The sequence below is a fragment of the Mytilus trossulus genome, chromosome 2, assembly GCF_036588685.1.
Source record: "Mytilus trossulus isolate FHL-02 chromosome 2, PNRI_Mtr1.1.1.hap1, whole genome shotgun sequence".
Taxonomy (NCBI): Eukaryota; Metazoa; Mollusca; class Bivalvia; order Mytilida; family Mytilidae; genus Mytilus; species Mytilus trossulus.
In genome coordinates, this window is record NC_086374.1 from 58,815,226 (window position 1) to 58,831,406 (window position 16,181).

General features: G+C 32.4%; 1 protein-coding gene across 1 annotated transcript; it reads right to left on the reverse strand.

Annotated features, from left to right (window-relative positions):
• Positions 1-2,243: 2,243 nt before the first annotated feature.
• LOC134707646 (17-beta-hydroxysteroid dehydrogenase type 2-like) lies at positions 2,244-15,910 on the reverse strand (the record flags this gene model as incomplete). The annotated part of the gene is made up of 7 exons (XM_063567599.1): positions 2,244-2,423; positions 4,804-5,055; positions 6,679-6,872; positions 8,980-9,132; positions 9,982-10,176; positions 15,654-15,746; positions 15,889-15,910. Coding segments are annotated over 7 exons (1,011 nt in total), but the record flags the coding sequence as incomplete, so codon positions are not given.
• Between the last annotated feature and the right edge of the window lie 271 nt (positions 15,911-16,181).

A 16,181-nucleotide genomic window follows, 5' to 3' on the forward strand; every position in this document is an offset into this window, starting at 1 on the left:
TAATTTTGTTTCAATGCGTGTCCATAGCAGGTCTCCTTAGAACTCATACCGACCATTCCTCAGGAATAGATTACCTTAGCTGTATTAGACCCCAAAAAATGGGCCTTTTTGGACTTCAATGCTCTTCGACTTCGTACTTGATTTGGCCTATTCGAGCTTAACTGGTGAATCTTTTGTAAACGAAACGCGCGTCTGGCGTTAATATAAAATTTCAATCTTGGTATCTATGATGAGTTAATGCCATAAGACAAAAAAGAAGAAAAACATTCATACTTCTTTGAAAAGTAAAATAACAAAAATACCGAACTCCGAAGAGAATTCTTAACAGAAATTCCCAAAGACAATGCCAAAATCAATAGTTAAAACACATCAAACGAACTGTCATATTTAATTTTCATCTATAAGTGATAGCACCATGACCAATATTAATACAAAGCCGCACTCACTAGGATAAGGGATGTAAAATTTCTGACTTATTGTAAAGAGAGTGTATCTCGCTCTAAGCACGTTAAAAAAAAACATCCAAAAACTCAGGAAAATCTAGAGGAGGTTAAATGAATACAAAACAGAATAAAAGAGGAGTGAATTCAGGCACTCGAGTCTATGTTACACAGCATGCAAACCCCGTCGTACATACTTACTCTTGCTAAACACTACTAAAGTTAAGATAAAGCCTTCGTGATAATGAATATCTCATTACTTGGCAGATCTCTTGCAAATGAAATTCAAACTTTATTATTTCGTACCTCCGATTGGAAGCACTTTTATGATGACAGTAAATAAACTCCTGACGATGAAAAAAAATCCTTTTATATCAATAACTTATTAAATATGAATATATAGCTCGAAGATTGTCGGAATTTGGACTTTGTATAATAACATGACTTATTTAGACCCAAAGAGAGAGAAATAACTATGAAATAAAAATTCAATCAGCTATCTCATCATTACTTTCGTATAGCGCCATTAAGCGGTGCGGTATTTTGAAATATGCAGTTGAGTCCGGATGTTCTAATGTTTGCGAAGTATCGGATGCGTCGAGTAGTGTCAATGCAATGCTGCCAGCATGTTGAATATTCTTCAAGGCATTTTTATGTATAGATATGTGACCTTTGCATGGTAAAACAAACGGTATATTCCTTTATAACTTCCCCTCATTTTCAAATTGCAGTTCAAATTGTTTGTCCTTCACTAGAGGAGTTTACCGTAAAAATTGTGGATGTTATCGTCCAGTGTATACAATTAATTTTTCCATTAAACAACCAACAATTAATATATCAGATTAACATAAGACATCAATCTTGGTATTCACTGTTTTAGACAATGTGAAAGCAAAAAAAAATTGATTTTAGCAATTTAATTGGATAACTTTTGTTGGTTCTTCCATCCCAACACTCCATGTATCTTACATTTACTTTGCATGATAATGGAAAATAGACAGGAAGTCGGCCAAAGTTTAACTAGAATGCTGTATTGTCAATAATGTACTAGCTGCTTTTATTTTATTGATTTCAATTACATGGGTCGATTTAATTTTTTCAATTGGTTTAAGGAAACCTATAAAATACTGTCTACCACACGAACATAAGTGTAATTAAATCTGTTTGGCGCTTTGATTATCAATACAACACTATTCTATTCTTCTGAAACGGTCAGTGAAATCCTTTACAGTTGTACACACGACGTATTTTGGGCTACTCAAAGTGGTCTATGAACAGAATCGTCACCTTTTCGGATTTTGCGTTTGATATAAGGCAATTTGTATAGATATACATTTGATGAACATATTTGTTTTGCGCTGATTTTTTTTACATAAATAAGGCCGTTAGTTTTTTCGTTTGATATGTTTTACATTGTCTTATCGGGGCCTTTTATAGCTGACTATGCGGTATGGGTTTTGTTCATTGTTGAAGGCTGTATAGTTGTTATTGTCTGTGTCATTTTGGTCTTTTGTGGGTAGTTGTCTAATTGGCAATCATACCATATATCTTTTTTTATATATTCCTTGTTCTTTTATATTTATTTTATATTTTCTAAGGTTCCTTGGAATGATGATACAGTATTGTCTGAACTGTTTGATCACAGAACTTAATAAGATGCACAAACTTATTCATGTGCACTCCAAGATGAATACACGAACATTGCAGTTAAGAAATCTGAGACGCATCCATGTAGGCCAAAAAAAAACATGTTGAAGATAAGATTGGTGTTGTATCAATTTATCTATTCATTAGCTGCTGTATTTATATATCAATTACATTATTAATGATTGTCATATTTATCTATAAATTTCTTCACTAACAACATCATATGTATATAGACTAATTGGTTTGTTCAGATATGGATTTATAACATCCTGTATGACGGCTTATGAAATAATCCGAGATGAACTCTGGCAAATATGGACAGAGGATAGCATATAGCTGTAAAATAAAAGCAAAAACATTACTTAATTGTTACAGTTGTTATTTCAAATACAAAAGACATGTCATTTCAGTATAGCACCCACCAAACAGAATAAACCATAAGCGACAATTGTAATTAATCTATCAGCTTTTATTGAAATGCATATTTGATTTTATTTTCAATGAACCTAAAATATAATGATAAAATAGAAGAGGTTTTTTTTTTTCCTTATTTTTTGTTTTTGGTGTTTGTATTTATACTTAATTTAAATACTACATTATTTTTTTATCATTTCGATAATCTAATGCATAATCTCTTATTATCATCAGAGATAATCGTAATCTCAAACTCAGTACATCGATAGAAAATACTGTACAGTTTTTCGAAATCCGTATCAAATTAAGACATAATACGGTGTGTGATATTAACCAAGAAAGTAATATCAGTTCTTAATCAATTATAATAATAATTCACAATCAAGCAATTTTAGATAGCATGACGAAGTACTACATGTTTGGGGTTTGATAAATAGTTATCAAAGGTACCATGATTATAATTTAGTACGCCAGACTAGCGTTTCGTCCACATAAAACTCATCAGTGACGCTCATTTCAAAATATTTATAAAGCCAAACAATTCAAAAGTTGAAGAGCGTTGAGGATCCAAAATTCCAATACGTTGTGCCAAATAAGGCTAAGGTAATCTATGCCTGGGATAAGAAAATCTTTAGTTTTTCGAAAAATTTAAAGTTTTGTAAACAGGAAATTTATAAAAATTACCACATTATTGATATTCATGTCAACACCAAAATGTTGACTACTGGGCTGGTCATATCCTCGGGGACGAAACGTCCACCAGCAGTGGCATCGACCCAGTGGTGTAAATAGTTATCAAAGGTACCAGGATTATAATTTAGGACGCCAGACGTGCATTTCGTTCACATAATACTCATCAGTGACGCTCATATCCAAATATTTATAAAGCCAAACAATTAAAAAGTTGAAGAACATTGAGGATCCTAAAATCCAAAACTTTGTGCCAAATACGGTCTCGTTAATCTATGTCTGGGATAAGAAAATCCTTCTTTTTTTTCGAAAAATTCAAAGTTTTGTAAACAGGAAATTTATAGAAATGACCACATAATTGATATTCATGTCAACACCGAAATGTTGACTACTGGGCTGGTGATACCCTCGGGGACGATTCGTCCACCAGAAGTGGCATCAACACAGTGGTGTAAATAGTATAAGCATTTGCAAACGGTATTGATACCAATTACGTTATACGACATACAGATTAGGGTTGTGATTTGTACTTGTTTGACTTTATAACTATTTTGATCTATTAACACCACTGGGTCGATGCAATTGCTAGCGGACGTTTTGTGCCCGAGGGTATCACCAGTCCAATAGTCAGCACTTGGGTGTTGGCTTGATTATCAATTATATGGTCGTTTTTATAAATTTCCTGTTTAGAAAGCTTTTGGAATTTTGGATCCTCAATGCTGTTCAACTTTTTCATTGTTTGGCTTTAAAAATATTTTCTTATCCCAGGCATAGATTACTTTAACCTATCAAACAAAAGGTTTATTTTTTTTAATTTTGGGTCCTCAATGCTCTTTAACTGTGTGCTTGTATGGCTTTATAATTGTTTTGATCCGAGCGACACTGATGAGTAGTATGTAGACGAAACGCTCGGCTGGTGTATCAAATTAAAATCCTGGTACCTTTGATAACCAATTAAGCCTTTGCAACCGTGACTGATGTCGATATATGCACGGATGTTTGATACAGTACAAGTTATCTGCATTTACTATTCTAGGTCATTCAACTCTTGTCATTTTAGTATTAAAAACATATCGATCGGGAGGATCTTGAAAAGAAATGAAATTAAACAGCATGCTGAGCCTTACAATTTGGTAAATAATTTGGTGCTTTTTAAGATGTATATTGAGTGAAAATATTTTTCTTTCAACATAAATACCAACAAGAATGTGTCCCTAGTACACGGATGCCCCATCCGCACTATCATTTTCTATGTTCAATGGACCGTGAACATGGGGGAAATCTCAAATTTGGCATTACAATTAGAAAGATCATATCATAGGGAACTTCTGTGAAGTTTCAAGTTGATTGGACTTCACCTTCATCAAAAACTACCTTGACCAAAAAAAACTTAAACCTGAAGCGGGACAGACCGCACAGAGCAGAAAACATAATGTATAAAAAGGAGGCATAATAAGCAAGCTTAGCAACAGGTGAGAAATTTATATTCAATTCGCACAAAATGCTCCTACCCATCCCACTCTTGAAAATCAAACAACATTTCTTTTTATTATGACCAGCTTTCAATTCAAAATACCACCTAGCAAAACAACTTGTATAATTATCAACTTACGACATATATGTCACACAAGCCAGTTCCACCAGCAACAAGATATCGTGGTTTAGGACTAATATTGACTAAGGCATCAACCATTACATCCATTATAGGAACGACATTTTCTTCCGCATTGGCGTCAGTATATTCTGAGTTGAGCCCTAAAAACATCTGGTACATCAAATACGGGTACTTTTCACCATAGGTTTCTTTCATTTCCGGTGTAGACGCATTCCACATGTCATCAATATTTTTTTTCAACCGTTCACACTATGATTAAAATAAAATCCATGTAACTATGTTAATGTTCATTATATTATTTCATTAATCATGTAAATAGTATGTATTTCAGCTTGGCTTAATAAGTTTAATCATTGAGTACCACCTTTGAGTGAAAAATGATACAATTTTGAATTAGTTAATAAGTAATCTTGTCAGAGTTTAATTATGGATTAGTGTTTTGTTATTTCTATTTAGTCATGGCGTTGCCCTCTGCCTTTATATTGCCATCTTTGATTCTGCTATTTATTTACGACGTATAATATCTAGAATTTTCATGTTATAACAATTTGTTTGTTAGGTCTTTCCACTTTTCTTAGTAAAGACATTTTGTATTTGTTCTGAATATTTTTGTTCCGCCTTGCGATTAATATTTGTATCGCAATATGTCACACTTAGATATTTCTTATATTGTATCGTACAGTGTTTTAAAGTTCACCCTGCTAAAATAAAAGTTTGTCAAAATCCCAAATCACTGTTAAACTCTTTCGTTACAAAAATGGATACGGACAAAATTATTATTATTCTGAATCTTTTCTTTATATCTCGGGAAATTTTGGTTAATTTGGATTGAATCGATTAGACGAAATTTTATAGGAGTTATCTACCTCAACCAAATACATGTGTCGGTATGGTTTTGCAACTCATATACTAGTACTTTGTGACTCTATAATATTTTGGTTTTAGGCCCCTGGACGTCCTAACTTAGAGAAAATGAGCTCAAGGTCTTGTTCTGCCTTTTCACTTTTCCTAGTTTTTCCATTTTCTCTGACACTTTTAAACATATATATAAAAGGACAAATTTTGTTAATACGATAAATTTCTGTTTCGTAATATTTCGCTTTGATATTTCTTATAATGGATCGTACAGTGTATTTTTGTTTTTAAATTTGATCTGGCAAAGCCGAATAATTTTCTTTGTAAGAGTTATCTCTCCATTTACTAATTGTCTTGTGTGTGCATCTCCTTCGTTCTCAAAAAGATATCAACAAAACTATTTTTCCTGAATTGTTTGTTACAACATCGGAAATTTTGGATTGAAGCGATCAAGTGAGTTCGTAACGAAAATTCAATTCCATTCCGAACAGGACTATTCACCGGGTTTGTAATAAAATTAGCAACACGATGGGCGCCATGTGTAATGCAGGATCTGCTTACCATTCCGGAGCATCTGAGATCACCCCCAGTTTTTCTCGGAGTTTGTGTTACTAAACCTTTATTTTAATGTTGTGTCTTGTGTACTATTAGTTATTTTGGTGTAATCAGGGGTGTACAGAATTTTACACCGTTGTTGAACATTCACACACCCTGAGGCGCATTTATTTTATTTATAACGAATATTTATTAAGTAACGAATTTATTTCTTACGAACAATTCCTTTACTGATTTTGAAGCCAGGATGTAAAATTGTAAAAATGGTAATATTTTTTCAATGTCCATGTTGCTGCACATTGTCAAATACCTTTTTACTTATTTTTGGAAAATTTCAGAAAATTTTTGTGTTCTTTTGAATTTTCAAAACAAAACAAAAATTTAATTTTTTTAGTTACTAAGCCAAAAAAACACCAGTTATTTATACATTTAATAACACGATATAACAAAACCTTGTCTTACCACTTCATCCGAAGCAAACCCAGTAGCATGTGAAAACGCTCCAGGTTCTATCATAGATACGCCCACGCCAAACTTTCCCATTTCTAATCGTAAGGAATCAGTGAATGTCTCTACTCCATGTTTAGTAATATTGTAGTTTGAAAGACCTGGCCATGAAAACCTGCCAGCTACACTGGATACATTCACAATTCTGCCTGAAAGAGATAAATTGAAGCAACAGAAGAATATCACTGTTCAATGGTGATAAATCGATAATGATGCCAGGAGAAATCCGGTCACAATTCAAAGCCGCTAAAGGGTGCAATCAACAGTATTTTTCTATGACGTCACATTTTTAGGGACCATGCATAAGTGACCCTTAGTGGTGGACTGATTAATAAAGATACTTGTATAAAACTTGATATCACTGGAATCAGAATGTTCTCTAGTTTATAATGAAATAAAAATAATGTGTACTTTTAATATATTAAAAACATTCCATCCAATGAACATAGGGGAAAAAAGCTCTAATTTTGACAGAAAAAACTTGAAACCAGGTCATGTGCACAGACATGAAGACATGATCCATGCACATTTTTCATAATCAAAACTGTATGAAATTTGTAGGTTTTTACCTGGCCTTTCAAAAAAATCTTGTTTCAGGGTACGGTTTCCTGCTCCGAAAAGAGCTACAGTGGCTGCAAATAAGTTTTCAATTTTCACTGCCAAAAAAACAGGATGTTTACAAAGTTGTCTCCCCTCAAAACATGTAAAGTTAATTTAATTTTTAAAAATATTTCAATCATTCAACCTGTTTTAATTGAAAGCTAATTAACTATTTTTTACAATCAAACACAAAAAACATGATACTTTTGTACCAATTGAGTTAATAAACAGGGGTTTCCCTCCATGGTTATTTTTAGTCAAGGAATAACCCTTAGTTTTTTATACGAAACTGTTTATAGCACCCAAAACAAATTAACACAGACAACTGAACTGAAACAAACGGAAACATACATAGAAACGGACTTTTTGATAAATACTGGAATACTTGTTACAGGACATTTAAGGGATCAAATGTGTTTTGTATGGCTAGCCAAACCTACCGGTTATAAGGCAATGTTTACCATACCGAGATAATACTACATTCCAGAATTACAGTACAAACAAACGCAAGAAAAATCAGCACAGAAAAATACATGAATAGAATAATATAATAGGACATTACAAAATGTAACCGCAGAATAAACGGACAATTTCAATACGTTTACGGCAGCGAACCAGTACGCACCAAACTGTTTATAAACGACACATCACGTGCGATCAAATGACGTATGTTTGTGACATGTTCATTATCACTGATAAATTTAAAAGACATAAAGATAGATGCAAAAATATAAAATTGGGATTGAGTTTAAAAAGGTATTCCTTTTTGTAATTTACAGACTGTCACTTCAAATGTACATTAAAAATTCCTTATACCTTCATATGTGATTTTTACCCAGCCTATCCGATGTTGTTTGTTTTTTTTTTTTGGGGGGGGGGGATTCGATCAAATAGGCGTCTTAAACTTGAGTTGAGGTAAGAGGATTTTTGTTCCATGTTGAATAACTCATTGTGACTTTGAGTGTAATGTAAACGCTGTTCCTATACTTTATACGTGTTTTAGTGCTTTGTCATGAATGGATAACAATTAACCTCTGTTATTTTTCTTCATTTTGTATTCAATAAATGCCTGCAGAAGGATCTGAAAAATGGGTTGATCAGGAAATGAGGTGGATAACATCTGTTGAAAACATGTAAATAACTCTACGGTACAATATGTAGCTTAACTTAACATGTTTAAAGGTCTCCTTAAACTTTGCTCAAAATCTTTAGTACTCTTTATATGCATCACATACAGCGTCACAGTTGCGGTCTGAACAGAAATTATATCAGATTTGTATTCATCCCGAATAGAAAAACGGATTTGTAATCAAATAAATGTCTATGAATGCAATCAGAAACTTTTACCGTAGATATATCTTAGTTAGTTTTAAAATTTTGAGCTATTGGAGCTTAGCTACCTAACACATCTCTACAGATTTCGGGCGTAAATGGAGATAAAAAGTTAGACGTTCATCCTCTCTCCATCTTCAAAACGGCTGTTTTCAGTCCGAATGCTATAAGCATAAATAGAAAATATAAGCTTTTTGTTCTATTTCACGAAGATATATTTCTTCCTTTGAAAGAAAAAATCAATTTCTTGTTTGTGTTTATGTTTATGTTTTAAACATCAAATCTTTTATATATAAGCCCCGAGTTCATGAAAATGGAGCCTACCTTTAGATTTTCGAATCATTGGTAGAAAAGCTTTGACGATTGCGATTTGACCGTTCAGATTAACTTCCTGACATTTTCTATAATGGTCTAGTAAACAGAACTCGATGTCTCCGGGTATACCAAATCCTGCGTTGTTTATAACTCCCCATAAACCTGTAAAATATAGATCGTTTCAATTCATAATGATATGATCACATGTCTCAATCAACTACATTTTTGGTAACATTTTCATTACAAAAGAAGTAAATTACCTGTGAACTTTTTTCCTGGACATTAGATTCCAAATAAAATATTTGAAATACTAAATGAAACTATTAACAATATCGCGAATCACTTTTAGACACTCTTTCTTATACGTGTTGCGTATTTTATTCTATGATCAACTTAAACTTACCATGTTTAATATGACGGGTGTCACTGTTGGAAACGCATCAGTTGCTGACCGTGTAGAATTTTGACCGCCAACTTTAAGCAAATGTTGTTGAAATACGCTTTTAAAATGTTTATGTTGTTGTTTAACAAATCTTAAGTCATAGATGTACCTAATAAATAATCGAGATATACGAACATAATGATTGCATGACGTGTTGACTATTCGCTCTATTTAAAAGGTTCGAAAAACACTTGGGAAACATTTTTTATGATCAGAACTTGAACCATCATCTAATGTCTTTGCAATGACCCTACTTTCTTGAAACAAAAATAACAAGAGACATCAGACTTACTATTTCCTAACACACATTTTTCATCGTTTGTTATTGAGGTACGGTACACCAGTTTAGTTATGGCTCATGGTTATCTACAAGTTATATGTTTGACACCATGTCAGTTCTTTACTACGGAAGCATAATAACAAATCATCAATTGTGTTGGTTTTTTTTTAATTTGGCGCTTACGACATACTTAGTAGTTTAGAATTGAAAAATTCTGTGTAATGCATTCGATGTCTCATTTGCGTATATCTTACAATTCTGAGTTTCATAAAATAATCAATAGATAAACCTGTGCCTATTTTTTGAACATTATCAACTGCATTCTGTATTTCGACTGATTTTGTGACATCTAACTGTATTAAATGCAGATTGGGTAACTTTCTATTCTTTAATTTGTTTGCTCCTTTGCAATTTATATCTAATACACCAGCAAACACTATAAAGCCATCTTTAGCTAATCGAACAGCGATGAAGTGTCCAAAACCTATAAATATAGAAAAATTAAATGGATATGACAATACTATTTTGTCAATGTTATCTTCTATGGAGTGAAAATTTAAAAAAATAAATAAATAAGCAAATGTATACGTTTGTATAGATACATCGATGTGTTTGAAACAGAAACGTAATCGACACAACCATCTCACTGCTTAAAACATTGTTGTGAAAGAGTGACGAAAGCTACCATTGGGCCAGTCAAACTCATAAATCGAAAATAAACTGACAACGCCATGGCTAAAAACGAAAAATACAAGCAGACAGCCAATAGTACACATGACACAACATAGAAAATTAAAGAATTAGCAACACGAACCCCTCCAAAACCTAGGGGTGATGTCAGGTGCTCCGGAAGGGTAAGCAGATCCTGCTCAAATTGTGGCACCCGTCGTGTTGCTCATGTGATAACAAATCCGATAAATAGTATAATTCGGTAGGTCACATTCATGAAAGGGAAAGGGGTTGTAGTTACGACGTAAGGAACATATCCGATATCATTTGTGAATCGGTTATCCAATAACGGTCAACCAACTCGTGGTGGTGTCCGTAAAATTTACGAAGGAATTATTTCAACTTCATCATTTGGAACTCTTGGTTTAATAGCTACCTTGTGAGCATCAACCCTTTATCAAGAAAATCATGATAGGAAATGCAAGCACGGGAATATCGTATCAATTGGGAGATATATACCCTGTATGCAGGTGCTGCTGGAATGTTGCTTCTTATAAATGGAAAGTTCACAATTGGAAAGCTGAAATCATCTCTTTTGTCGTATTTTTTTTAGTTTTCAACGGACCCTCATTGATATTATAGACATACCCGTATCGCATCCAGTAATGAGAACCGCTTTATTATTCACAGGCAAAAGTTCTATAAACTTTGATCAATATAACAGCTCGTTATTTTCAATACTAACAAAGAAATAATGTACACATAATAGCCAGTACAAATGCTGGTGGTTTAAAAAGATAAGAAAATGAACATTAACATTCGTTATATAATGTAGTCATCCTAATATCCGATATCTCTAAATTATTATACCTATCTCTGCATATCTAAAACCATGTCAATAGACTATTGCCCTTTATGCACTGTCTTTATCAAAACATAGTTAAGTTAGTCATGCTAGTGCAGTTGACCGAGAAAATGCAATTATTCAAAGATAAACGATGAAAATTAAATCTTAAACGTTATTTTTTTATTCGTAACAGCTACACACCAAGACAATTAAAAGAATTCATTCCCATAGTTATTAACCTTTAATTATATTACACATGTTGAAGACGATAGACAATCAATATCAATAGATAATGCATATTTTAAGGTTTTTCTTGTCGTAGAACACACCGAGGGGTGTCAGGATTGATCAAATGAAAGACCGACCGGAGGGAGGTCTTTCTTTGAACAATCCTGGCACCCCGAGGTGTGTTCTACGACAAGAAAAACCTCAAAATATGCATTATCTGACTTATATACCGTCAAAAATATTTATTAATTTTATAAAGATTTGTAAAACTTTGTATTCTATTTTACCGACAACACTGAAGTGGGATATTCCTTTCTAATGTGTTCAGGTTTTAATATGCCCTGCGGCTCACTTAGAATGTGAAATAAAACTCACTAAATAATTTAGATATAAACCTTTTAAAAATTATTATCCATACACAATAAAAATATTACTGTAACTGCATGCAGTAAGACACAAATGTTTAGTTACCATCCGATAACGGTGTATGACAATTAAAAGACACATTGTAAGTAATTTATTGTACCTCTTAGCTTATGGAAAAGGGGGAGGGGTATGTTTTTTTATATTTGCTATGTTATTTTTATCGCGGAAAAGTGGTTATTATTTTTTAACAATTTTACTTGAATTGAATGAAAAATTTAGAAAGATTGTCTTTTGAATAGCAATATATTTATTAAAAGATAATCAGGATATGATTATATACCCTCCGCACCCGCCCCTTTTTTTTTAGTTACATTAATTTTATTTAATAGAATATGATATTATATTATTAGTTGATCATTTGATAAAGTAAAAGGTATACATAAATTTAAAAAAGTAAAGAACTGACACGAAGACAAATATACATACATGTAGGTCACGGTATGATTTCCTATTCAGTGTGTATCGTTCAGAACATGCATGAAATATTTGCCACTGGACGTTAAGCAAGCAACAAAAAATCAATCAACCTATTCAGTTTGACCCAATAAGATTTCCAAAATCTTACACAGGAATATATCAAATCTGGATTTATTTTCTGAAAGTCTACATTAAAATTCATCTGACATATATATGATAATGTTTCTTTATTGTAACAATACATTAAGAAAACTTCACGTTATTTGTTTCTAAAAGTAAAATGTGGAACTACAATGACAGTTTCTTTTACACCTATCATCGATTGAACTTTTACAAATAAATTTCCAAATCGGCAACAAAAAACTATTAGACGAATAAAGTTTTGAAGTAGGTTATAGATTGCATGTTTATCAAGGAAAATAATGACCTCACAAAGGTAATTATTTTATGCCTTGGAGCATATATCATTGAAACATGGTATCGTCCGGGGCGATTCTGAAAAAGAATGACCTGTCGTTCTGAAAGAAAATAACTCCATATAGGTATATAATATATATACTGGTGTTACGTTTTTAACGTATGTATGCAGAGCTTATATGTTCTCCAATTTATAGAATATTCAGATGTTACAATGCATAATAAATCTAAATATGAATTATAAATCAAGTTAAATCCAACATGACAAGCGACAACAACAATACACAAACGTATATCGGCATTGGGCGGAGATTTATAGACAATTTTGTTTTAGTGTCTTCAAATATCAGCTGTATTTGTACGCAGCTAAGAAGAAAGGTGTATGCGAGCTTTTTACGAGATACTACACCTGTTTCGAGCCGAGTACAAATACAGCTGATATTTAAAGACACTAAACAGTTATTGTCTTTATCCTGCAATTAGTTCTGTATATTGTTTGTGTGTTGAAAGGCACAAAAACTAACATATTTAGCATTTATTTTCGATTTGTAATCCCCTGATGCCCACGTAGTAATATCAAAATCACACATTATGCTGAACACTGGTTCGCAAAAAAAGAATCTCGAACGGTCAACAATAATACATCGCTCAAGGTGAGTATTTATCTATTTTAACATAACAACTAATTTCAACAGTAAAAGCCAATAACAAAACACTGTCAAATTTGACACAGAAGTGTACGAGTTGTCCTACGCTTCAGACTTGACATTAACTAAACATGCAAGCTGAAATTGACATGGTTGATTTTGTAACACAATCATACACATTCAAGTTTTGAAATCGACAATTGCCTTCGTCATTGAAATGCAACTGGAATACACAATTTGAGGTCACACAGGTTCAAACAATGCTCTGTCCGGCAGTGGGCGGAGCTTTGAAGCGATATCTGTATAGTATACAGTTACAGCATAGCAATATCTGTAGGGCTGTATCTGTATAGTAGGACATCTAATTGCAGGATAAAAAGCGATATCTGCATAGTAACAGATACAGCCTAGCGATATCTGCATGGCTGTATCTGTATGATAAGACACCCAATTGCAGGGTGAATCGATGCATCAATATAAACGTATACATTTGCTTAACTTTTTAATTATTTTTTTTTTCTATTGATAAAATAACATTCGCATTTCTTTTAAACAATATAAATTAAACCCTTTACTTTTAACAGACAAACATGAACAGCAGAATTAACTACATTTTCCGTAGCACCAATAACCGAGTGAATGGTTGAATATGTACATCAGTAGACACATAATCTACCATGTAAAAATGTCAATTTCAGCATGTCAGCTGAATGTCACCTTCAGTTCAAAATTTTGAAGCGTAGGACATATTATACAATTATACAATTTAATCGGACAATGTTTTGTTTTTTTGTTTTAAGTTTACTGTTGTAATTAGTTGTTATGCTATAGAAACTATTATTTTATATCGGTCAAAAATTAGCTTCTCTTATTGGATACCAAGGGGTCACACGACATTCTTTATTCTACAATCATAATTTCTATCGGTCGTTTATAACAGACTTTAACATGTTAATGACCGGTGAACGTGGTACTCTGTTTAGGGGTTGACCCTTACAAAAAGTATTTTCTTGATTTTTATTGTATATTGAAGTTGTTGAAATAATTATCAATGTTTTCGTTAATTATAGAAAATTTTATTTTGATTGCATATCCTGAAAATGGTAGTGACTCATAGATATCACTATGACTGGTCTTCACTCTTTTCTATAGAAATCGTACAATAACTCGAGTTTTTTTTAAACAATTTGACATTTATATGAATAAGAAAAACATGGTTCCTCAATGAAAAAAAACAAAATAGTTATTGCAAAACTGGTCTTTATCGTGATTCATGGATTGCCCGTAGGACAGTGGTTCAGTCATTATCGCTGTCTTAATTAATACCACTGTCCTTTGGGGTGGTATATTTATCACGATAAGACTATTTTCAACATCTTTTGTAAATTATTTACTTTGAACGACGTATTTTTGTTGACCATTCGAAATTCTTTTTTTGCGAACAAAATTTAAAAAAGAAGATGTGGTATGATTGCCAATGAGACAACTATCCACAAAAGACCAAAATGACACAAACATTAACAATTATAGGTCAACACTTTCTTCATCTAAAAGTGTGAGTTTAAAATTACTAATGAAAGGATTATAAATAGAAATTAACTACAATAAATGTGAGTTTTTCTGTCTTTCAAAGCAAAAAATATATATAAAATTTATGGCAGGATGAAGACAATAACTGTGTAGGGTTTTTAAATATCAGCTGCATTTATACTCTTGATATCGTGGCACATTAATCTGCCTGTGGGGTGTGTATTGTAAATATGCAGTAAGTGAAATATGGACGTTAAATCCAATTATTCTTGTAAGGAGCCCAGCGTACCACGTTATCATCATGAACTTTCTTCATGGTACTTAATATGCCATGTATATTTCCTCCCTGGACACAAAAAAAAACATACAATATCAAAACTATTTCTAAAGCACTTTTTCTCTGTTTATAAATTAAAAAAACTTCTGGCCTATACAAGAAAGCTAAAGACTACGGAATTTTTAACAAAAAAAACAATGAGCATATCTAGTATGTACCGCTTTTGGTCCTATACTTTCGACTATATTTAATATAGTACCCTTTTAATAATAAAACAAAATACTGTAAATTCAGAAATTATTGCGAGGTTTTTATTATTGCGAAAAATGCGACATAGTTGGAAACGCAATAATTTAAACTCGCATTTTGAAATATTTTATATGAAGTAAACAGGATTTTTCTCAAAATCGTAAAAATTAAAATCGCATTTTAGTCAAAAATGAGAAAATCGCAATAATAAATGCACGCAATAATTTCTGAATTTACAGACATAATAGACATACCCGTATCGCATCCAGTAATAAGAACAGCTTTCTTGTCCACAGGCAAAACCTCTTTGAACTTTGAATCAACGTAACTGTACGTAATTTTCAATACTAACAAAGAAATAATGTACATATAATAGTCAATACAAATGTTGGTCGTTAAAAAAAATAAGAAAATGAAAATGAATATTCGATAATATACTGTTGTATTCATCTTTACATCCGATTTTGTTTGTCTATCTCAAAATTATACCTATCTCTGCATGTATAAAACAATATCAGTGCCCTTTATGCACTGTCTTTATCAAAACATAGTTTAGTTAGTTATGTTAGTGTACGTGACCGAGAAAATGCAATTATTCACTGGTGGTAAGCGGATGGTCGTAACATACAGTTACGACCATCCGAAAAAGGAATACGACTCTAGTAGTAAGTTTGTCTTTTCCAATTTTCGTGCAGTAAAAAGTGTGTTTTAGTCAAACCACTTGTCTTATACATATTAATCGCCAGTGCGTTGATATTGAAACAAAATTTGATGCATCAAAA